Source organism: Mobula birostris, chromosome 1, assembly GCF_030028105.1.
Source record: "Mobula birostris isolate sMobBir1 chromosome 1, sMobBir1.hap1, whole genome shotgun sequence".
NCBI classification, from domain to species: domain Eukaryota; kingdom Metazoa; phylum Chordata; class Chondrichthyes; order Myliobatiformes; family Myliobatidae; genus Mobula; species Mobula birostris.
The window spans coordinates 72,559,432-72,583,688 of NC_092370.1; the positions used below are offsets into that span (position 1 = coordinate 72,559,432).

Consider the following 24,257-nt stretch of genomic DNA (forward strand, 5'->3'; position numbering starts at 1 on the left):
GCCCCCTGTATGTTGGCTGAAGAAACTTTCTGCTGAACAAACTCCACCCCATCTAGGCCTATAACACTAAGGCAATACCAGTCAATGTTAAGGAAGTTAATGTATTCTATAACGTAAACCCTATTCTCATAAGTCTCCCTGCACACTTATTCCCGTAATTCTCCAAGACTACTTGGGGGGGGGGGGGGCCTTTAGTACAATTGCAAACATGATCATTTTCTTCTTATTTCTCAGCTCAACACATGAAGCCTCATTAGACGATTCTTCAGTAACGTCATTTCTAACTACAAGTGACGAGGAAGTGGTTCAGGCAGATACAATTGGTACAACTTCTCATGGAGAGAGGAGGCTTGGAGAGTTATGGGCTGAACATCAGCAATTGTGACTAGCAAGGAGGTGCTGCGCCTGGCATTGATCAGATGGGCCACAGGGCCTGTTTCCATGCCTATGACACTATGACTGTTGCTATGACGCTCCCCTTAATCAACAAGAAACTCCTGCTCCTCTATATCTCATCTAAACACCTATACCCCAGAACACTCAGCTGCCACTCCTGCTTTTCCCTCAACAAAATTTCCACAATGGCTATAATATCCTGAACTTGCATACCCATCCACACCCTAAAGTTCATCTGTTGAACCTCTTCCATTAAAGTGAATGCAATTTAATCCAATGGACTTTCCTCGCTCTTCACCAGGGTCCTTCCCATCCTACCTGTTCAATGTGCTTTTGCGTCTTCCCTATCACTATCCTGCCTCTCAGTCATCTCACTTTTACCTAGGCTCCCACCTCTTTAATTCCAACCAGATGCCTTCCTTTGATCTCTGGTATTTATGCCTTTGCAGTGTGTTCGTAGTTTATTCAAAACTAGCTCAAGGCACCAACTGCCAGGGATACATCTATACTAATCCAATTTTTCCAGTCACTCCTGTCAATTTTACACTCACACTCAATTCATATTTTTTGACGTGGGGAAAACCGAAGTATTGAAGGAAACCAACACAATCTTGGGAAGAAACCCTAACCCTAAATCCATAACTTCACTGGAGATCCCTGGTCCTGTGCAGTAACAACACAGTGTTGCTATGTCACACCTGATAGCTTTTTATTTCCTGATTATCCTGAGGTCAGGATTTGTTACTGATCCTCCTTGAGTCTGACTCCTGTTTTTGAGTACTATAACTTTGCCAAGCATCATTTACCTTGAATAGATTCAATATTTTCTGACGCTTCCTCACCTTGGCAGCTACTGCACTCACAGCTATGAATAACTGGAAGGACAATCGGCTCCACCTCTCCATTATCACACTGCAAGTTCATGAACTGCACAGGGTTCTCGGGGTCAAGACGGTAACTGCAGCACTCGCATTTACTCTGTAGATATGGCTCCTGTAACAGAATCAGACAGTGTCATAGAGAAGTACAGCACAAAAACATGCCCATCTAGTCCATACTGAAAGCATTTAAAGAACCTACACCCGTCAACCTTCACTGGGACCATAGCCCTCCACACCCTTACCATCCATGTACCTATCCAAGCTTCTCTTAAACGTTGAAATCGAGTTCGCATGCACCACTTGTGCTGGCAGATCACTCCACACTCTCACAACTTCCGAGTCAAGAAGTTTCCCCTCAAGTTCCCCTTAAACTTTTCACCTTTTTTAACCCATGACTTCTGGTTGTAGTCCCACCCAACCTCACTGGGGAAAAAAGCCTGCATGCATTAACCCTATCTATACCCCTCATAATCTTGTATACCTCCATCAAATCTGTCTTCTATATTCTAAAGAATACAGTCCTATCCTCGTCAATCTTTGCTTGTAACTCAGGTCCTCCGGAGTAAATTTGTAAATTTACTCTGATGTTAGCTTGCTGATGCCCAGTATTAGATTTAAGCCATGTGTACCGCTTAGTGTTGAAGCCAAAAAGTACCACTTTAGACTCCAACCACAACACTTTCTTCCACATCTTTATAGTATCTTCTAAGTGATGCTTTGCAAACTCCTTAGAGGCAAGGGTATGCTTCCTTTTTTCTTTAGCCAGGGCTTCTTCCTTGCCACTTTTCCATAATTACCCTTTTTGTGCAAGGCCGTAGAGATTGTGCAGCCACTGACTTCTGCAGCTCATTCAGAGAGACTGTTAGTGTCACAGTAGCCTCTCTTATTAGTGTCATTCCAGCAACTATGTTTAGAGGGGTGGCCTGACTTAGGCAGTGTGGCTGTGGTTTCATATTTTTTCTACTTTTTCACACTGGACTGCACTGAATTCTGAAATATGTTCAGTGCTTTTGAGATGGTCTTGTACCCTTCCCCAGATTTGTGCTTCACTATCATCATTTCCCTGACGTGCCTTGAATACTCTTGTGTCTTTTATTTTGGTTTGATCTGGTGGAAATCTATCACACTGTTGGACCTTACAGAAAGAGAGGGGGTAGTTATTCAGGTGATCCTGCAATTTTCAACATCAAACTGGGTGAGTTGGTAAGATGGTATGTAGTATTACACCTAAGGAAAGTTAGTATAATAATTACAAAGGGGATAAATACTACTTCAGCCTGACAATTTTGGTTTTTAATTTTTAGCAAATTGCTGAGAGCTTTTGGAATTTTTATTTTGATTTGACATGATGCATAATGCTTTGTAGGCTAGTTCAACAAATACTACTTCAATATATTTTAAATGTAGAAAAAGAGACAGTAAAATGTGCAAATAGTTCGTAAAATAGTTCATTCATAAGGCCAGTGATGTCGTGGGGATGGAACTGAACTCTCTGACGGTGGTGTCTGAAAAGAGGATGCTGTCCAAGTTTCATGCCATCTTGGACAATATCTCCCATCCACTACATAATGTACTGGGTGGGCACAGGAGTACATTCAGCCAGAGGCTCATTCCTCCAAGATGCAGCATAGAGCGTCATAGGAAGTCATTCCTGCCTGTGGCCATCAAACTTTACAGCTCCTCCCTTGGAGGGTCAGACACCCTGAGCCGATAGTCTGGTCCTGGACTTATTTCATAATTTACTGGCATAATTTACATATTACTATTTAATTGTTTATCGTTTTATTGCTATTTTATTATTTATGGTGCAACTGTAATGAAAACCAATTTCCCCCGGGATCAATAAAGTATGACTATGACTAGTTGTGGGGGCTGAATAAGGTAATGAATATTAAGAAAAGCAGTAGTACAACACCATGCCTTAAATCTGAAAGAGAACTTTTCATTACCATTGTCTATTTAATCTTCAATACTTTACCAAGAACCTAAGTCCTTACCTCTGGGATAACTTGTACTTGAGACGGGCAGCTTCCACTGCAGGAACTGACAAGCACATTCTCCAGCCGACACAAACCCTTGGATATGTTCCGAGTTTCAGTGTAATGTTGACACTTTGTGAATGAGTCATCTGGTGATATTAATCAGTAATTGGTAATCAGTACAGACACAGTGGAAAAACTTGTTTGTGTGCGAGCCAGACAGATCATTCCATACAATGACACATTGAAGTGGTATTTAAAAAAAAGAAAAACTATGCAGAATGTACTGTTAGAGCTGCAGAGAAAGTGTAGTGCTGTGGGGGGCACATGGAGAGATCAAGATTTCTGCTTTGTAGAATAAGAGATCAAGTCAGGAGTCATATAACAGGGTAAAAGCTGTCCTGCAGCCTGGTGGTATACTTTCACAAGTTTCTGTATCTTCTGACTAATGTGGGGGTGGGGGGGAGGAGAGTGGTGGTGAGAAAATGACTAGGTGAATGGGTCCTTGATCATAAGACCATTAGACCCAAGAGTAGAAATAGGCCACTCGGCCCATTGAATCTACTCCATTCCAACATGGCTGACTTATTGTCCCTCTCAACCCCATTCTCCTCCCTTCTTCCTGGAACATTTGCAACTCTGATTAATCAAGAACTTATCAACCTCCATCTTAAATATACAGATTGAGTTGGTCTGCACAGCCATTGTGGCAAAGAGATCCACAGATTCACTACCCTTGGGCTAAAGTAATTGTTCCTCATCTCTGTTCTAAATGGATGTCCCTCAGTTCTGAGGCTGTGCACTCTGATCATAGATTCCTCCACTATAGGAAATATCCTCTCCACATCCACTCTATCCAGACCTTTCAATATTCGATAGGTTTTAATGAGAACCCCCCTCGGTACAGGTCCAGAGCCATCAAATGCTCCTCATATGTTAACCCTTTCATTCCTGGGGTCATTCTCATGAACCTCCTCTGGACAACCTATTTGCTTAGATAAAGGACCTAAAACTGCTCACAATACTCCAAGTGCAGTCTGACCAATGCCTTATAAATCTTCAACATTACATCTTTGCTTTTTTTAAAAAAATTCTAGCCCTCTCGAAGTGAACGCTAACATTGCACTTGCTTTCCTTATCAATTTCAGAGTTGTATATGGACACATGCTTTGATAGTAATAAATGAATCTATGAACCACCAACTCAACCTGCAAGTTAACCCCTGGGGAATCGTGCACAAGGAATCCCAAGTTCCTTTGCACCTGATTTTTGAATTTTCTTCCCATTTACAAAATAGTCCACATCTTCATTCCTTCTACCAAAGAGCATCATTATGCACTATCTTACATTATATTCCATCTGCCACTACTTTGCTCATTCACCTGTGTATCTTAAGTTGAGGCAGGTTTGATGCTGTCGTTTAAAGTTAAATTGGACAGCTATATGGACAGGAAAGGAATGGAGAGTTATGGGCTGAGTGCAGGTCAGTGGGACGAGGTGAGAGTAAGAGTTCGGCACGGACTAGAAGGACTGAGATGGCCTGTTTCCGTGCTGTAATTGTTATATGGTTATATATGGTTAAATCTTCTGCAGACACCCTGCTTCTTCAAAACTACCTTCCCTTCCACCTATCTTTGTATTGTCTGCAAACATGGCCATAAAGCCATCAATTTCTGACAAAAGAAATGATCCCAACACTGATCCCTGTGGCACATCACCGCAGCCAACCAGGAAAGGCCCCCTTTATTCCCACTCTTTGCCTCCTAGCAGTCATTCAATCCTCTATCTATTCTAGTACCTTTCCCATATTTCCATTGGCACTTATTTTGTTAAGCAGCCTTCTATGTAGCACCTTGTCAAAGGTCTTCTGAAAATCCAAATAAACAACGTCCAATGACTTTCCTTTGTCTATCCTGCCTGTTATATCCTCAGAGAATTCCAACAGATTTGTCAGGCAAGATTTCCACTTAGAAAACCATGCTGACTTTTGCCTATTTTAAAATGTACCTCCAAGTACCCTGAAACCTCATCCTCAATAATAGACTCTAACATAAGACCATAAGACATAGAAGCAGAATTAGGCCATCTGGCCCATCGAGTCTGCTCCGCCATTCAATCATGGCTGATCCTTTTTTTTTTTAAACCTCCTCCTCAACCCCATTTCTTGGCCTTCTCCCTGTAACCTTTGATGCCATGTTCAATCAACAACCTATCAATCTCTGCCTTAAATACACCCAATGACCTGGCCTCCACAGCTGCACGTGGCAACAAATTCCACAGATTCACCACACTCTGACTAAAGAAATTCCTCTGCATTTCTGATTTGAATGGGTGTCCCTCCATCCTGAGGCTGTGCCCTCTTGTCCTAGACTCCCCCACCATAGGTAACATCCTTTCCACATCTACTGTCTAGGCCTTTCAACATTTAAAAGGTTTCAATGAGATTTCCGCGCCCCCCCCCCCCCCCCATCCTTCTGATTTCCAGCAAGTCCATCAAATGTTCCTCATATGATAACCCTTTCATTCCTGGAATCATCCTTGTGAACCTCCTCTGGACCCTCTCCAATGCCAGCACATCTTTTCTAAGATGAGGGTCCCAAAACTGTAAACAATACTCAAGGTGAGGCCTCACCAGTGCCTTATAAATCCTCAGCATCACATCCTTGCTCTTATATTCTAGACCTCTTGAATGCTAATATGGCATTTGCCTTCCTCACCACTGACTCAACCCGTAAGTTAACCTTTAGGGTGTTCGGCACAAGGATTCTCAAGTCCCTTTGCATCTCAGATTTTTGGATTTTCTCTGTTAGGAAAATAGTCTACACATTTATTTCTACTTCAAAGTGCATGACCGTACATTTTCCAACATTGTATTTCATTTGCCACTTTCTTGCCCATTCTCCTAATCTGTCTAAGTCCTTCTGCATCCTACCTGTTTCCTCAACACTACCTGCCCCTCCACCAATCTTCGTATCATCTGCAAACTTGGCAACAAAACCATCTATTCCATCATCTTAAATCATTGATATACAGCATAAAAAAAAAAAGTGGTCCCAACACTGGCCCCTGCGGAACAACACTAGTCACTGGCAGCCAACCAGACAAGGATCCTTTTATTGCCACTTGCTGCCTCCTGCCAATCAGCCAATGCTCTAACCATGTCAGTAACTTTCCTGCAATACTATGAGCTCTTAATTTTGGTAAGTAGCCTCATGTGTGGCATCTTGTCAAAGGTCTTACCAACAGCTTACCAACCACTGAAGTCAGGCTAACTGGCCTATCATCTCTTTCTTCTGCCTCCCTTTTTGAAGAGTGCAGTGACATTTGCAATATTCCAGTCCTTCAGAACCACTTAAGAATCTAGTGATTCGTCAAAGATCATTATTAATGCTTCCCCAATCTCTTCATCTACCTCTTTCAGAACCCTGGGGTGTAGTGCATCTGGTACGGGTGACTTATCTGCAGTACCTTCAGATCTTTCAGCTTCCCAAGCATCTCCCTAGTAATAGCATTTACACTCACTTCTGCCCCCCGACACTTGAATTTCTGGCATACTGCTATTGTCTTCCACAGTGAAGATTCACACAAAATACTTAAGTTCCTCCACCATTTCTTCTCCAGCAGTTTGATATTCCCTCTCTTGGGATCAGCTCCAACTGAATTTTCCCAATCTACCTACATATTGAAATACCCCTGATTATCACAACATTGCCCATTTATTCCTTGTATATCTGAAATCATTTTGTATCCTCTTACCTTCATGTTTCATCTTTTCCTTTTTTTTAAATTGTCCTCTGTTAGTTTTTAAAAACCATCCAATCCTCTACCTTCCCACTAATTTTTACTTCTCTTGCTTTTGTGCTGTCTTTCACTTCTCTTCTCGGCCACAGCTGCAGCATCCTCCCTGTAGAATACTTCATCTTTGCAGTGCGTCCTTCTAGCACCTTCTGAATTTCCTCCAGAAACAACAGCTTTCAATCTCCTTCCAATCAATTTTAGCCAGCTCCCCTCTCATGCCTCTGCAATACCCTCCAGTCCACTGTAGTACTAAATCATTCCATTTTTAGCTTCTCCTTCTCAAACTATAAGGTAAATTCTATCATATTACGATCACTGCCTCCTAAAAGTTACTTTCTCTTAAGCTTCTTAATCAAATATGGGTCATTGCATAACAGACGACTGCACAACGTTCTGCACCATTCGTGACCCCTCAGACAATGAAGCAGTTTGTCCCCAAATGCAGCAGGACCTGGACAATATCCAGGCTTGGGCTGACAAGTGGTAAGTAACATTCAAGCCATGCAAGTGCCAGGTAATGACCATATCCAACAAGAGAGGCTCTAACCATGGTCCCTTGACATTCAGTGGCGTCACCATCACTGAATCCCCTACTATCAATATCCTGGGGGTTACCATTGACGGGAAACTGAATTGGTCTAGCCATATAAATACCGTGGCTACCAGAGCAGGGCAAAGGCTAGGAATCCTGCAGTGTGTAACTCCCCTCCTGACTCCCCAAGGCCTATCTACCATCTACAAGGCTCCGGTCAGGAGTATAATGGAATACTTGCCTGGATGAGTGCAGCTCCAGCAACACTCAAGAAGCTTGACACCATCCAGTGCAAGGCAGCCCACTTTATTGGTACCCCTTCTACAAGCATCCAGTCCCTCCACCATCAACGAACAGTACTATCTACAAGATGGACTGCAACAACACAAGGTTCCTAAGGCAGCATCTTCCAGTCCCATGACCACTACCATCTAGAAGGATGAGAACAGCAGATACCTGGCAACACCACCACTTGGAAATCCCCCTCCAAGTCACTCACCATCCTGACTTGGAAACATATTGCCATTCCTTCATTATCACTGGATCAAAATCATGGAATTTTCTCCCTAACCAACACCGCAGAGACTGCAGCAGTTTAAGAAGGCAGCTCATCACCACCATCTCAAAGGCAACTAGGGATGGACAATACATCTGGCTTAGCTGGTGATGCCCATATCCAGTAAATGAATAAACAAACATAACACCCAATCCAGAATTGCCTTTCCCCAAGTGGCTCAACCACAGGCTGTTCTAAAAAGCCATCTCATAAACATTCTACAAATTTCCCCTCTCGGGATCAAGCTCCAAACATATTTTTCAAATCTACTTGCATATTGAAATCCCCCATGAATATCACAACATTACCCTTTTTATATGTCTTTTCCATCTCCCAGTGTAAGCTGCAGCCCATATCCTGGCTCCAATTTGGAGGGCAGTATAGAACTCACATCAGTCTTTTTACCCTTGCAGTTTCTTAACTCTACCCACAATGACTCTACATCTTCCAATCCAATGTCACCGCTTTCAAAGGACTTGATTTTAATTTTTACCAACAGGTCTACCCCACCCCCTCTGTCTACCTGTCCATCACAATGTGTATCCTTGGATGTTGATCTTCTTTCAGCCACGACTCGGAGATGCCCACAATGTCATACTTGCCAATCTCTAACTGCACTATAAGATCATCTACCTTATTCTGTATACTGTGCACTGTGACGAGAATACACATAAATTAAGATGTTTGCTGGCCTGGGCTAGCATCAGTGGCATCAGCAGTTGGTCTGCCACTTGTCCTCAGGGGAGGGAGAGATGAGGCACACAATGAAGCAGCACTTGGAGGTGTTAATGAAGGAGCCATCAGTCTGGGTATTGGCAAGATCGGCTCCCCCTTTGAACCCTGAACTGTTTGAAGTGATGGACAGGCGATACCCCAGCAGGGGGATAAAAAGGGACAGGTCCGCTAAGGCAGGACACACACGACACCCGAGGTAACGAGACCCTGGAAGTGGTGCGCCTCTCACAAGTCGGTGGGAAGTACCGGGCCATAAACGCACAGGGTGGAAAGGTACGATCAGCGGGAACCCGGTGTGTGTCCACCCTCACTTGGGTGCCAGATTCACTGCAGAAGATCGACCGCACCTGGAGGAGGGGTCACAGTCGGTGACCTCAGGTGACATCACAAAGGACTTGCCCGAAAGCTGCTTGTGAGCAATATCGCCGGTCTGTGAGTGGAAGCCGTTCTGAATGATCAGTCGTTCTCGTTCTCTCTCTCCCTCCCCCAACGTTGTCCATCGCCATGGCAACGATTACTGCGAACTGAACTAAATTGAATTGGACTTTGTGTCACTTTGAAATTGGTCATTCACCCCTAGACAACAATAGAGCTTGATTGATCCTGTTATCTTAATTCTGTGCACATGTGTGTTTATCATTGCTGAACTGTTGCATTTATTATCCTTTCGATTACTGCGTTGCTTGTTTCTTTAATAAAACTTTCTTAGTTCTAGTAATCCAGACTCCAACTGAGTGATCCATTTCTGCTGGTTTGGCAACCCAGTTACGGGGTACGTAACAGTACATTCAAATATAACACATTCAGTCCTGTATTTAATACCCTTTTTGATTTTTGTCTCCCTGTTCCACTTTAACTCATCCCACCGATTATAATTTTGTCCTATCATCTGCCTGTCCTTCCTCAGTCTCATTACACACTACATTACACCAACTGCCCCAGCCTCAGTTTCCCATCCCTCTGCCAAATTATTTTAAACCCTCCCCAACAGCTCCAGCAAACCTGCCTACAAGGATATTGTTCCCCCTCAACTTCAGATGCAACCTATCCTTTTTGTTCCAGTCATACTTTTCCCAGAAGAGATCCCAATCATCCAGAAATCTGAAACCCTGTCCCTTGCACTAATTGTTCAGCCACACATTCATCTACCAAATCATCCTATTCTTGCCCTCACTGGCACATGGCACAGGCAACAATCCAGAGATTACTAACCTGGAGGGCCTCTTTTTCAGCTTGCTGCCTAATTCCCTATATTCTCTCTTCAGGACCTCCTTCCTTTTGCTACCCATTTCCTTGGTACCATTGTACCATGACTTCTGGCTGTTCAGCCTCCCCATTCAGAATGCTGTGGACCCAATCCGAGACTCCCTGACTGTGGCAATATACCAGCTGGGTGTCTCTTTCTCAGCCCAATAATCTGTTTTCTGTTCCTCTAATTATGTAATCCCCTATTCCTACTGCACTGAGCCACAGAGGCAGCTTCTCGCCCATTTCCTCTCTCCACCCCCCCCTCCCCCCCAAGTATCCAAAGTGATATACTTATTACCGAGGGAACATCTATACAGGGGTACTCTGCACCGGCTGACTATCATGTTGATTGTGCTCCTGAGACAGTGAGAAGAGTATAGGCAAGCACTGGAACAGAGGCTGGTTTTCATGATAGACTGGGCTATGTTCACAACTCTGTAATTTCTTGCAGTCTTGTACAGAGCAGTTGCCTTCTAAGGATCTGTTGCATGGTGTGTCTGTTGAAGCTTAAATAGGGTGTGAAGTAAAAGGATGGTGGTTGCAGTCTTACGGGGCACCAGTGTTTGAAGATAATTGTGGAGGTGTTGCTGCCTGTATTTACTGCCAGTGCTCTGTTGGTCAGCGAGTCAAGAATCCAGTTGCAAAGCTGAGCTAGGGGTGGGGACTGTGGTCTTGGAGTTTGGAGTTATGGTATTGAAAGGAATTATAAACACTAATGAAAACAAAAGATAGAGAGAGAAGAATTAAGAATAAGTGTGAGAGTGACAGAAAAATAATGAGAGTGGGGGGGGAAGCGAGTGACAGAAACTGAAAGGCATAGAGAGAAACAGGATTATGGAAGGAGAGCCACACGTGGAAACAAAATGATAGAGGGAGGGAGGAAGGAAGGAAGGAAGAGCAGTACAACAAAACCAGGAGGGAGCGAGAAACACAGTGGGAGATGGGGACAAGAGAAAGGTTATCAGCAATGCATACGCACAGTGTCACAATCAGTATTACTGCTGCCCCAATGACACAGGTTTAATACTGACCGCTGTGGGGAGTTGCATGTTGTCCCTGTGACTACATTGGTGTTTCCCTAGCACTCCGATTTACTCCCATATCCTAAATGTGTGCAGTTGCCTATAACTAATCACTGCAGATTGCTGCAAATTTGTAGGAGAGTGGTAGCAATGTGGGAGTTGATGGAGCCTGAACATAATAAAATACAATGAGAGTAAATGGGTGCTTGATGATTGACTTGCACAGTGGATTGAAGGTCTGTTTCTGCACTGCCTCACTGTGATACACACTCATCCGATGATATCTGCTGCTTTAACTTACCAAGGATTTCTTTTCTGCAGACAGGACAGCATTGCACAGGATCCTCTACTTTTACATATCCCTGAAGTAATGAAAAAAACATATTTCACAAAATACTCATAATAATGTTCAATATAGTAGTGAGCAAAACCATAGCTTTACATGGTAGATTATTTGGCTGCCAATTATTTCTATGGTTAGGCTACACTGATGGGAGCAGGTACAGTGCCTGAATGCTCTACTGTTGCTTCTGGCAGGACATTGTAAGCTCTTTGGCCACTTCTCTCCAGGCTATTCATAAGACCAGAAAAATTAGGTACAGAAGTAAGTCATCTGACCCTGTGCAGCTGCTGTGATAGTCATCTTATCTAATCTTCCACCTCAGCTCCATCTTAAAAAATAGTCCCATATCCTTTGAAATTACATAAAGACAATGCTGGAACCAGGGATGGAGGAGGGGTTTCAGTGGGAGTAGGTATTGCTGCCATCAAAAAAATGCTGTGGGGATTGGGTGTGGGGACGGCGAGGGCCGGTGACTTGAGAACATGCTGCATGGGGATGGGGACAGGCGTTGGGGAATGTTGAGAGGGAAGAGTGTTTGGTGATTGCCTGTGATCATGATGGTAAGAAGGACAATGAGGGAGGCAGAGTGAGCGAATGGGGTATGATTATTGTTGGAGATGGTGTGGCACTAGCATGGAGATACCCAATAGAATCAAATCAGGTTTGTTGTTTTGCTGCAGCAGTTCAGTACAATACATAAATATTACTAAAGTTACAAATAATATGAAAACAGTAAAGAAGTACCGCAAAAAGAGCAAAATAATGAGATAGTCTTCATGGACCAATCAGAAATCTGATGGTGGAGGGGAAGAAGCTGTTCCTAAAACATTGAGGGAGCACCTCAGGCTCCTTCACTTCCTCTCTGATGGTGCCAATGGGAAGAGGGCATGTCCTGGATGGTGAGGGTCCTTATTGATGGATGCCACCTTCGAGAGTCATCGCCCTTTGCAGATGTCCTCAGTGGCGGGGAAGCTGGTGCCCATGATGGAATTTACAACCCTCTGCAGCTTTTTCCAATGCTGGGTACTGGTGCTTCATCCCAGACGGTGATGCAGCCAGTCAGAATGCTCTCCACAGTACACCTGTAGAAATTTCCTAGTCTTTGGTAACATACCAAATCTCCTGAAACTCAAATGTAGCTGCTAACACACCTTCATAGATGATGATGTTGATATCCAGGAACTTGCAACTGCACTCCCTGTTTAATGCTGAGTTTTGATTAAATTCAGTCATAGAATTAGGAACTGAATTGAAAGTGGGTGCTTTGAATCTTGGAATGAATAGAATGTGAATAGGACCATTTCTTACCTCCAGGCAGTTAAGTGTTGGACATCCAGTAGAACAAACTTTTCTTCCATTGATGCATCGACACTGCTCACAGCCGTCTACCCATTCGTACCCGGGCTGCAAGAGAATCAAACTTCTGTTGCTCCCTGTCACAACTCAAACATAGTTTTTATTTGGAGACAAAACTGGTGGAGCACAGACTGCTTGGTGGAGAGGCAAGAAGGCTGGGTGATAGAAGTGGGATAAGGGAAATGATCATGGTAGGAGGGTTTGGCTTACTTGTTTAAATTACATGATAGAATGGACTGAAATTAATCTTTCATCCAGAATGGAGAAACAACAATGCAATGGTTAAATTACAAATCTCTCAGTGACTGCATAGAAGCATATTCTTGTAACTCTGGTCAGTTTAAAGTGTAATGTTGGCAATTGTTTACAGTCCCTTCTACTAAAGAACCTGGGCCATTAACTTTAACAACAAAGCTATCTCGGCAGAATCCTGGAACACAGTCGCAGAGTGCAGATATAAGCCATTTGGCCCATCACATCAATGCTGACCACATTAATCCCATTTACCCATCCTTGGGCATGGATTTAGCAATTGTTTAGATCCACTGTATTATACAGGTAAAGAGAATGTTCAACCAACATCAAAAATAAAATCACCCGGCCTAATCCCATTTCTTCTTACTTTCTGTGCACTCTGATAGGTCATGGTTCTACAGTGGACATCCAGGTATCATTTCAGGCAGTAGTTTGAGACCTTTACTGTACTGGATTCAAAAATGCTTCATTATCTACTACCTTTCTCTTCAGAAAATACAAAAGCCGAAAGCATGTATCACTAGGTTCAAGGACAACTTCTATCTCACTGATATACAAACGTTTGTAAGACTATTGAATAGACCTCTCATACAATGAGATGGACTGCTTTGAATCAATTGACTGGACAATATTTAAGGACTCACATTAGAATCTGAATGCATGCTTCCGAGAACATGCCAGACATAACCCAAACCAAAAGTCACGGATGAACCAGGGGATCCATAGTCTACTGAGAGTTAAATCTAACAGGTTTAGGGAACCTTGGTTTTCAAGTGCTAATAAGACCCTGGTTAAGAAAAAAGGAGGTGCACAGCAGGTTTAGACGGGTAGGAAAAAGAGGTACTGTATTTATGGAGTATAAGTATAAGAGGAGGAGGTGTTTGCTGCCTTGAGGCAAATTAAGGTGAATAAATCCCCAAGGCCTGATAGGGGGTTCCCTTGGAGCCTGTGGGAGGCAAGTGCAGAAATTGCAGGGGCCACAGAAGAGATAGTTAAATCGTCCTTAGTGACAGGTAAGGTACTGGAGGATTGGAGGATAGATAATATTGTTCCTTTGTTTAAGAAAGGCTCTAAAAATAAACCAGGGAATAATGGACTTGTTAGCCTGACACCAGGACTGGGAAATGTATTGAAAGGTGTTATAGGAACTGAATATAGAACATAGAATAGTACAGCACAGTACAGGCCCTTTGGCCCACAATGTTATGCCGATCCTCAAACCCTGCCTCCCATATAACCCCCCACCTCACATTCCTCCATATACCTGTGATAGACAAAGACTGATTAAGGATGGTCAGCATGGCTTTGTGCACGGTAGTTTGTGTCTATCCAGAGTTTTTCGAGGAAGTTACCAGCAAATTTCATGAAGGCAAGGCAGTAGATATTGTCTATGCCAACTTTAACAAGGCATTTGACAAGGTCCCACTTGAGAGGTTGGTCAAGAAGGTTCAGTCATTCGCAATCGAAGATGAGGTAGTAATTTGGATTAGAAATTGGCTTTTCTGGAGAAGCCAGAGAGTAGTGGTAGATGGTTGCCTCTCCAGCTGGAGGCCTGTGATTAGTAGAGTGCTGCAGGGATTGGTGCTGGGTCCATTGTTGTTTGTCATATATAGCAATGACCTGGATGGTAATATAGCTAACTGGATCAGCAAATTTGTGGATTACACCAGGATGGGGGGTGTAGTCGATAGTGAGGAAGATGATTAAAGCTTGCAGTGTGATCTGCATCAGCTGGAAAAATGGGCTAAAAAATGGCAGATGAAATTTAATGCAGACAAGTGCAAAGTGTTGCACTTCGGTAGGACCAACCAGGATAGGCCTTGCACAGTGAACAGTTGGCACTGAGGACCATGGTAGAACAAAGGAATCTGGGAATACAAGTCCAGAATTGATTGATAGTAGTAGCACAGGTAGATAGGGTTGTAAAGAAAGCTTTTGGCACATTATACTTTAAATTATGAAGGCCAGCGTACAGGAGATGAGATTGCATATTGAAGTTGTGTAAGACATTTGGAGTATTTTGTGCAGTTTTGGTCACCTACCGACAGGAAAGATGTAAACAAGGTTAAAAGAGTACAGAGAAAATTTACAAGGATATTGCCAAGACTGGAGGACCTGAGTTCCAGGGAAGATTGAATAGGTCAGGACTATTCTTTGGAAAGTAGAGCTTGAGGGGAGATTTAATAGAGATGTACAAAATTGTGGGGTATAAATAGGGTAAGTGCGAGCAGGCTTTTCCCACTGAAGTTGGGTGGGACTACAACCAGAGGTCATGGGTTAAGGGTGAAAGGTTGCAAACTTCTTCAGAGGGTAGAGACTGCGTGGAACGAGCTACCAGCACAAGTGGTATTTGCAAGCTCGATTTTAACATTGGATAAGAGGGGTATTGAGGGCTATGGTCCAGGTGCAGGTCGATGGGACGAGGCAGTTTAAATGATTCACCACAGACTAGATGGGCTGAAGGACCTTTCTTTGCTGTACTTTTCTATGACTCTATCTGTGGCATTCAGGACAGGTGATGCAGAATTATACAAGAAGTTCAGCAACAACTCAAAGGGCTGAATGGCCTACTCCTGCACCTATTGTCTATTAACAACTCAAGGAAGGCTATTTTGAGAGCCAAAAAATAACTGATTGAAGTTAGAGATGGAATCAGATGTACATCAGCTCTGGTAAGGTATTATTTCCTACAAGGTAAAACCTAACACCATGAATGGCTGTGATGCCCCTCTCCCAAATGCATGCTTTGAAAGGGATAATAAAACTACACCAGAGTGAATCCCTACCCTGTCTGATGACCCAGTGATTTGTCTCTTGAAGGTCTATGTCAGAACATCTTCCAAGAGGGTAAACCCTTGCAAGGTGTAAGGCCCTGATGGTGTACCTGGTAGGGCACTAAAAATATTTGCCAACCAATTTGAGGGAATGTCCAAGAATATATTCTAGCTCGCTTCTGTACACCTCCTCATTACCATCTGAAGTTCTGCCAATGAATAGTTGGGTCATCGGCAAGTTTATAGATGTAGTTGGAGCTGAGGTTCTAGATATTAGAAAATGATTCCATCTGTCCGCTCTATCTATGCCTCTTTTAACCTAATACACCTCTATCAGTTGACCCTCTTGGTCTCTGCACTCAGAGAAAATGACCCAAATTTGTCTAAGCTCTCTTTATAATACATGCCCTCTAGACCAGCCAGCATTCTGCTTTAAACCATAGGTCGGCTGGTGGAGAAGGCAATACCTCATGTTTATGTTTATTGGTCAGAGCTCGGTGTGTGAGTTGGAAGCCATGTTGCTGCTGCATTTGGAGTACTGTGCAGTTCTCATTGCTCCATTATTAGCAGTTTTGCAGATTAGGACTCAGTTGCCTATATAGGCCAGATTACATCATTTGAATGGCATAAATCAGACTCTCAAAGCCAACTTTCTATTCCAAGCTGTGTCATGAGAAGACATTAGAAAGTGAACAGAGGGAAAAAAAACAAAAGCTTTCCTTGAAAAATGCAACATTGCTATCAACTTCTTTGAACCTTTGGCCATGACACCTCAAGTGGAGAATGAGCATTGGGATGGTATTGAGAAGCTCAAACTCGTGGTTAGCTCATTGTAGACAGTGCATGGTACATACCATTTCACAGACTAATAGGCCTATTAGTTACTCTGTAACCACATAAACATAGTGGAAACAAATCACCCTTGATCCTGAAGGGATTTCTTGGAAAATACCAATGCATTTTTTAAGTATATTAAAGCATGAGGGTGACCAGGGAAATAGCAATGACCAAAAGTGGTCATCAATTAACAAACAATTACAGCACAGAAACAGGCCATCTCGGCCCTTCCAGAACCCGAGAACATAGGCGAGGTTTTAAATGAATACTTATCTGTATTCATAAAGCAGAAGACCATTGCAGCTTTACAATTCAGGGAGGGAAAGCTTAGAAAAAGCTAGCATATAAAGGAAGATGTCTTAACAGGCTTACAGGCGGATAAATCTCAAGACCGGTTGCAATGCACCGCAGGCTGCTGTGGGAGGAAAGAAGACTGCTGGGTGCTGGAAAGAAGACTTCAAGGGTCTGGATAGAGATTTTTAAATCTTCATTGGCCACTAGAAAGCTATCAAATGACTGGAGGACGGCACGTGTGACATATTTATTCAAAAGAAGCAGCAGACATAAACCAAGTAATGATAGCACTGTGAGCCTCCTGTCAGTGTCAAGGTATTAAAGTTCAAAGTACATTTATTATCAAACTATGTATACTATATACAACTTAGAGATTTGTCTCCACACAGGCAGCCAGAAACCCAATAGAACCCATTACAAAAGGACTGTCAAACAACCAATGTGCAGAGAAAAAGGAAATTGAGCAAACAATGGAAGTAGGCAAATAATATTCAGAACTAAAGTCAGGGGATCGGGACCAGTGTTGAGCTCGCTGCTCAGTGAGATTTACTCCTCTGCACTGAATGGAAGTTGTGGCCTGCAACTAACAGGCTCCCGGACCTGCTGCAGTGATGGCTGGCTTTGTGACTGAACTCACTTCTGTGAACTTCAGTTCCAAATGTTATGTGGTTAATGTTTATTGTTTGCATGATTTGTTCTTTTTTTGCACATTGCGTGTTTGACACTTTTTTAATGGGTTCTATTGGGCTTCTTTGTTTTGTGGCTGCCTGTAAGATGAACATCAAGGTTGTATATAGTATACAGTGGCATGCAAAAGTTTGGGCACCCCTGATCAAAATTTCTGTTACTGTGAATAGCTAAGCGAGTAAAAGATAAACTGACTTCCAAAAAGCATGAAGTTAATGATGACACATTACTTAAATACTTTAAGCAAGAAAATTTGATTTCTATCTTTTACAGTTTCAAAATAACAAAAAACGAAAAGGGCCCGAAGCAAAAGTTTGGGCACCCTGCATGGTCAGTACTTAGTAACACCCCCTTTGGCAAGTATCACAGCTTGTAAACACTTTTTGTAGCCAGCTAAGAGTCTTTCAATTCTTATTTGGGGGATTTTCACCCATTCTTCCCTGCAAAAGGTTTCTAGTTCTGTGACATTCTTGGGCTGTCATGCATGCACTGCTCTTTTGAGGTTTACCCACAGATTCTAGATTATGTTTAGTTCGGGGGACTGTGAGGGCCATGGCAAAACCTTCAGCTTGTGCCTCTTGAGGTAGCCCATTATGGATTTTGAGGTGTATTTAGGATCATTATCCTGTTGTAGAAGCCATCCTCTTTTCATCTTCGGCTTTTTTACAGACGGTGTGATGTTTGCTTCCAGAATTTGCTGGTATTTAGTTAAATTCATTCTTTCCTCTACCAGTAAAAGTTCCCCACGCCCGCTACAGAAGCCCAAAGCATGATCGATCCACCCCTGTGGCTCAACAGTTGGAGAGGGGTTCTTTTCATGAAACTCTGCACCCTTTTTTGTCCAAACATACCTTTGCTCATTGCGGCCAAAAAGTTCTATTTTAACTTCATCAGTCCACAGGACTTGTTTCCAAAATGCATCAGGCTTGTTTCGATGTTCCTTTGCAAACTTCTGAATAGAACTTTTTAGCTACAATGAGCAAAGGTATGTTTGGACAAAGAAGGGTGCAGAATTTCGTGAAAAGAACCCCTCTCCAACTGTTAAGCATGGGGGTGGATCGATCATGCTTTGGGCTTGTGTTGCAGCCAGTGGCACAGGGAACATTTACTGGTAGAGGGAAGAATGAATTTAATTAAATACCAGCAAATTCTGGAAGCAAACATCACACTGTCTATAAAAAAGCCGAAGATGAAAAGAGGATGGCTTCTACAACAGGATAATGATCCTAAATACACCTCAAAATCCACAATGGACTACCTCAAGAGGCACAAGCTGAAGGTTTTGCCATGGCCCTCACAGTCCCCCGAACTAAACATAATCTAGAATCTGTGGGTAGACCTCAAAAGAGCACTGCATGCATGACAGCCCAAGAATCTCTCAGAACTAGAAGCCTTTTGCAAGGAAGAATGGGTGAAAATTCCCCAAACAAGAATTGAAAGACTCTTAGCTGGCTACAAAAAGTGTTTACAAGCTGTGATACTTGCCAAAGGGGGTGTTACTAAGTACTGCCATGCAGGGTGCCCAAACTTTTGCTTCAGGTCCTTTTCCTTTTTTGTTATTTTGAAACTGTAAAAGATGGAAATCAAGAAGTAATCTTGCTTAAAATATTAAAGAAATGTGTCATCTTTAACTTTATGCCTTTTGGAAATCAGTTCATCTTTTACTCGCTTAGCTATTCATAGTAACAGAAATTTTGACTAGGGGTGCCCAAACTTTTGCATGCCACTGTACATACTTTGATAAATGTACTTTGAAATCTGAAGCCCTCCCTCCTGCACCATCTCCTTAGCCAAATGTTAAACTATATTATCTTCCTATTTCTGGCCTCACTAACACATGACATGGGTAGGAATCCTGAGATCACAACCCTGGAGATATCTTTCTTTAATTTAGCACCTAACTCTCTGAACTCATTTTGCAGGACCTCATCGCCTTTCCTACCCATATCATTGGTACCCACAGAGACCACAACCTCTGGTAGCTCACCCTCTTTCTTAAGAATGCTGTGGACTCAGTCCAAGATGTCCCCGATTCTGGGACCCACATACGATCCGGGAATCTTGTTCTCGTCCACAGATCCTCCTGTCTGTTCCCTAACAAATGGAATCCCCTATCATTATAGTTCACTGCTTCTCCTTTCCCTTCCCTTCTGGGCTACAGAGTCAGACTCAGTGCCAGGAGCTGTGGCTTTCTTCTGCTAGGTTATATCCCCAACAGTACCCAAAGCAGTTAACCTGCTTTTGAGGGGAATGCCCACAGGGGTACCCTGAATTGGCTTTCTATCCCCTTTTACCTTCTTGATAGCCACCCAGTCACCTGCGTCCTGCACTACGACTTTCCTGTATCGCTTGTCAACCCCTCAGCCTCCAGCATGATCCTGGAGTTCATCCAGCTCCAGTTCCAATTCCTTAACACAGTCTGTAAGAAACTGCTGCTGGATGAGGTATTGAAATAGGATGGAGTACAAAATGAAGCTTTGCTACAACTGTGCAAGACATTCTTGAAACAACATCTGTTCATAACTTATTTCTTTTGGGTGTTTCTAAGAAGATCCACCAAATACCATGAAATATTTAAATTCCGTTCTTAGTTACCATGCAACCACGCTTCTCAAATGTCTATCAGATCAAAATCTTATCTCCAATTGTCTCTCTTGCTTTTCTGCTTTGATACAAATGTTTCATGCACTAGTTTCCATGAATGAGTGTAGCCTGGGAAGGGGTTCTGATCTTTAGGCACTCACCGGGTAGATGACATCACCAGCGATGCACTCGCAGTAAGCTGCGGTCACGCAGTAACCCGAGGTGTTTCTGTATCTCCCTGCTTCACACACACAGTCTTCTCCAGCTGAACTGCAACTGGTCACGTTCATTGAATGAACGTCACGGCACGACCGTTCACAGGACTGAGGGTCCATGAGCCCTCCGTTCCAAACCTCACCCTCGGGGCACTCTGAGGGATGTACAATTCACAATAATATGATATCACAGCCAATAAATCCCAAGAAAATAAGCGAGTCATTTTGGAATAAAGCATTCTAAATTCTGCATCATAGCCTTATCTCAGCTCCAATAAAATAAAGCTAGAAATAAAAATCCCTCTGAACTGCTGAAAATAGAACAACATGGTGTGGAATTGGTAGTTTAATGAGAATGGGGTATCCAGGGTGGGAGTACCTGAAGTTGAGGTCTCCATGTTGGAGGGCTTACTAAGGACAGGGGTCTTCACATAAATGGGCAAGGCACAAGATACATAAGGCCAATAGGGGAAGCTGAACTGCATTTTAATCATTTTTTATGTCAAATCTCCTACAAGTTCATCCTTACCTTTACAGTCTGAATCAGAACAATGGAAAACTCCTTTTCGACATACACTGCAAAAAAAGAATTCTCAAATAATAAAATGAAGATAACAACTCATATCCTGTCGGCATACCTAAACCCAATGGTATGAACTCTGAATTCTCCCCCCCTGTTTCTTTCTCTTTCTGCCGATCCACCCAGGTTCTCTGAAACTTCCCCTGCATCCACCACCATAGCCTCATCACCAGATTTCATGGGGTCATAGTCAAACAGAATGGAAATGGGCCCTTCAGCTCAATTTGTCCAAGCTAACAATCCCCATCTCAGCTTGGCCCATACTCCTCTAAACTTACGCTATAAATGTACCTCTTGAATATTGTTAACGGACCTGCCTCAACCAATTCCTCTGGCAACTCATTCCACACACTGACCAGTCTCTGGGTGAAAAAGTTGCCCCTCAGGCTCCTGCGAAATCTATCCCCTCTCACCTTAAACTTATGCCTTCTAATTCCTGATTCGCCAACCCTGGAAAGATTTTGCACAAGCACCCTCTATGGTTGAAATGACAATAAAAAGTGACTTGACTATGTCCTCAATTTTATACACCTCTATAAGACCACCCCTCTTCTGGCACTCTTACTGGCTTAGTAGCATCTTTCTATTATCAGAATAACACAATATTCCAAATGTGGCCACACTAACATCTTTTATAGCTGCAACATAACAACCCAACTTCTAAATACAATGTCCTGGCTGACGAAGGCCAGCACGCTGAAAACCCCCTCACTACCCAGTTTATCTGTGACTCCACTCTCAGGGAACCATGCCTCGTAACCGTAGGCCCCTCTGTTATCTGTGACTCCACTCTCAGGGAACCATGCACTCGTAACCCTAGGCCCCTCTGTTCTGCAACAATCCCCAGGGCCCTGGTTTGTCTTCCCAAATGCAACACCTCACTCTTAGCTGAATTTGCCATTTCTCAACCCACTGCCTGCGACTAGCTCAGATGGGGCGTTTTGGACAGCATGGACAAGTTGGGCTGAAGTGTCTTCTTTGTATGACACTACACTATGACCACTACCCCACTCTCCCTCAACTGTCTGCATCAGCCCAATATCCCCTCCTCACCTAGTTCCACCAATCACCTACAGGCCTCTGCCTCACCCTTCCCTCACACCTCTCTATACTGTCTATCTCCCTTTTATGCTTTCTGTCCTGATGCAGAGTCTCAAACCAAAACATCATCTATCCATTTAACTGCACACTGCCTGTCCTGCTGAGTTACCACAGCAGTTTGATTTTCATTGTCAAATAGTAAATTTCTACAATTTTTCATTTAATTATAGTTTCAGAGAACTTCTGAATTACCATAAGATACTGTATAGGAGCAGAATTAGACCACTTGGTCCATTGAGTCTGCTCTGCCATTTCATCACAGCTGATCCATTTTTCCCCTCAGTCCCAATTCCTGCCTTCTCCCCATATCCCTTCATGCCTTGATTATTCAAGTATCTTATCAACCTCTGCCTTTAATATATCTAAAGACTTGGCTTCCACAGCCACCTGTGGCAATGAATTCAATGGATTCACCACTCCCTAGCTAAAGAAATTCCTCCTCATCTCATTAGAACAGTTACTTTAAAAATTAAATTAAAAAAAGCAAAATCAGAACAAATACATGGGAATTTGACCAATCAACCTGTGTTGACAAACACTTTGTCAATATGTATAATCCCAATTAGTTCTACCACACTGCTCCCCCTTCCCTCTCCTCTCCTTCCTTTCCTTCCTTATCAATCTAATTTCTAATATTGGTACAGCTTCTCTATCATTCACTAAAGCTGGTTACAGACTCGAAGCCTCACAATTGTCCATGGCATGAAGCTTCTCCAGTGTTCTCTTAGGGTAAATTGTTTTTCATGATTCATGTGCTAATCCGGGGAGACAGTTAAAGAGTCAACCATCAGCTCTATGATGTATAACCTGATAGAGGAGAGAATGAATGTATAGGGAGTTAGGCAGGAGCTCACAGCTTAGTAACACATCAGTTATCGTTCTCCCACTACAGATGCTGCCTGACTTGCTGAGTTTCTCCAGCAGCTTTTGTTTTTGCTTCAGATTCCAGTATCTGCTGTCTCTTGTGTCTCCTGCCAGTATCTGCTGTCTCTTGTGTCTCCTGCCGGTATCTGACATTTCCACCAGGAAAAAGACTGTCTACTTTGCCTTTATCCCTAATAATTTTACATACTTCTATTAGGTCACCCCTCTGTCTTTGATGCTTCAGAAAATAATCCAAGTTTGTCCATCCTCTTATAGCTAATACTCTCTAATCCAGGCAATATCTCAGTAAATTTCTTCTGCACCTTCTCCAAAACCATCACATCCTCTGTCATGGGATGACAGAACTGCATATGCTATCTCACTATCCCTATATCCTCCTTGGTAAATACCAATGTGTTGTACTCATTTAATATCTCACCCACTTCCTCTTGCTCCAGACGTGGATTTCCTCCCTTGTCCTTCAGTGGTCCTGCTCTTTCCTTAGCTACACTCTTGTTTCTAATGTATGCATAAAAGGCCTTGGGATTCTCCTTAATCCTACTTTGCAAGGACATTTCGTCACCCTCTTTAGCCCTCTTGATTTGCTTTTTAGGTTTTTCCAGTTTCTTTATATTCTGTAAGGGCCTTATCTAATTTCAGTTTCCTAAATCTTACATAAAATTCCTTTTTCTAAACAAATTTACATCTCTCATCATTCAAGTTCCCAAACCTTGCTATCCTTGCCTGAATTCCTCACAGTAACATGTTAGTCTGGAATTTTGACCAGCTTGTCTTTAAAAGACTCTGATATATTAGAGCAACACACATAAAAGTTGCTGGTGAACGCAGCAGGCCAGGCAGTATCTCTAGGAAGAGGTGCAGTCGACGTTTCAGGCCGAGACCCTTCGTCAGGCCTGTTGCGTTCACCAGCAACTTTTATGTGTGTTGCTTGAATTTCCAGCATCTGCAGAATTCCTGTTGTTTGCGCTGATATATTAGATATGGACTTGTCGATAACAGCCACTCCCAATCCATTCTCCCGAGTTCCTGTCAAGAACACAGAACATGGAACAATACAGCATTGGTCCTTCAGCACAAACTCAGACATACCTCCCTGCAAAAACTAATTTCAGGGAGATAGCACCATCAATTTGCCGGAGACTCCCAGAACTTCCGGGAGAGGTGGGTTGTCTCCAATAGAGTAGCTCCTTAGCAGCTTGT

At 43.0% G+C, this 24,257-nt stretch overlaps 1 protein-coding gene across 1 annotated transcript in view; it reads right to left on the bottom strand.

The window, feature by feature from the left end:
* Positions 1-24,257, bottom strand: part of sspo (SCO-spondin) — a 311,321-nt gene that overhangs the window by 4,610 nt on the left and 282,454 nt on the right. Inside the window, 6 exon segments of the mRNA XM_072245202.1 lie at positions 1,203-1,389; positions 3,275-3,405; positions 11,449-11,509; positions 12,799-12,894; positions 20,438-20,646; positions 21,021-21,067. Coding sequence (XP_072101303.1) covers positions 1,203-1,389; positions 3,275-3,405; positions 11,449-11,509; positions 12,799-12,894; positions 20,438-20,646; positions 21,021-21,067 — 731 coding nt within the window.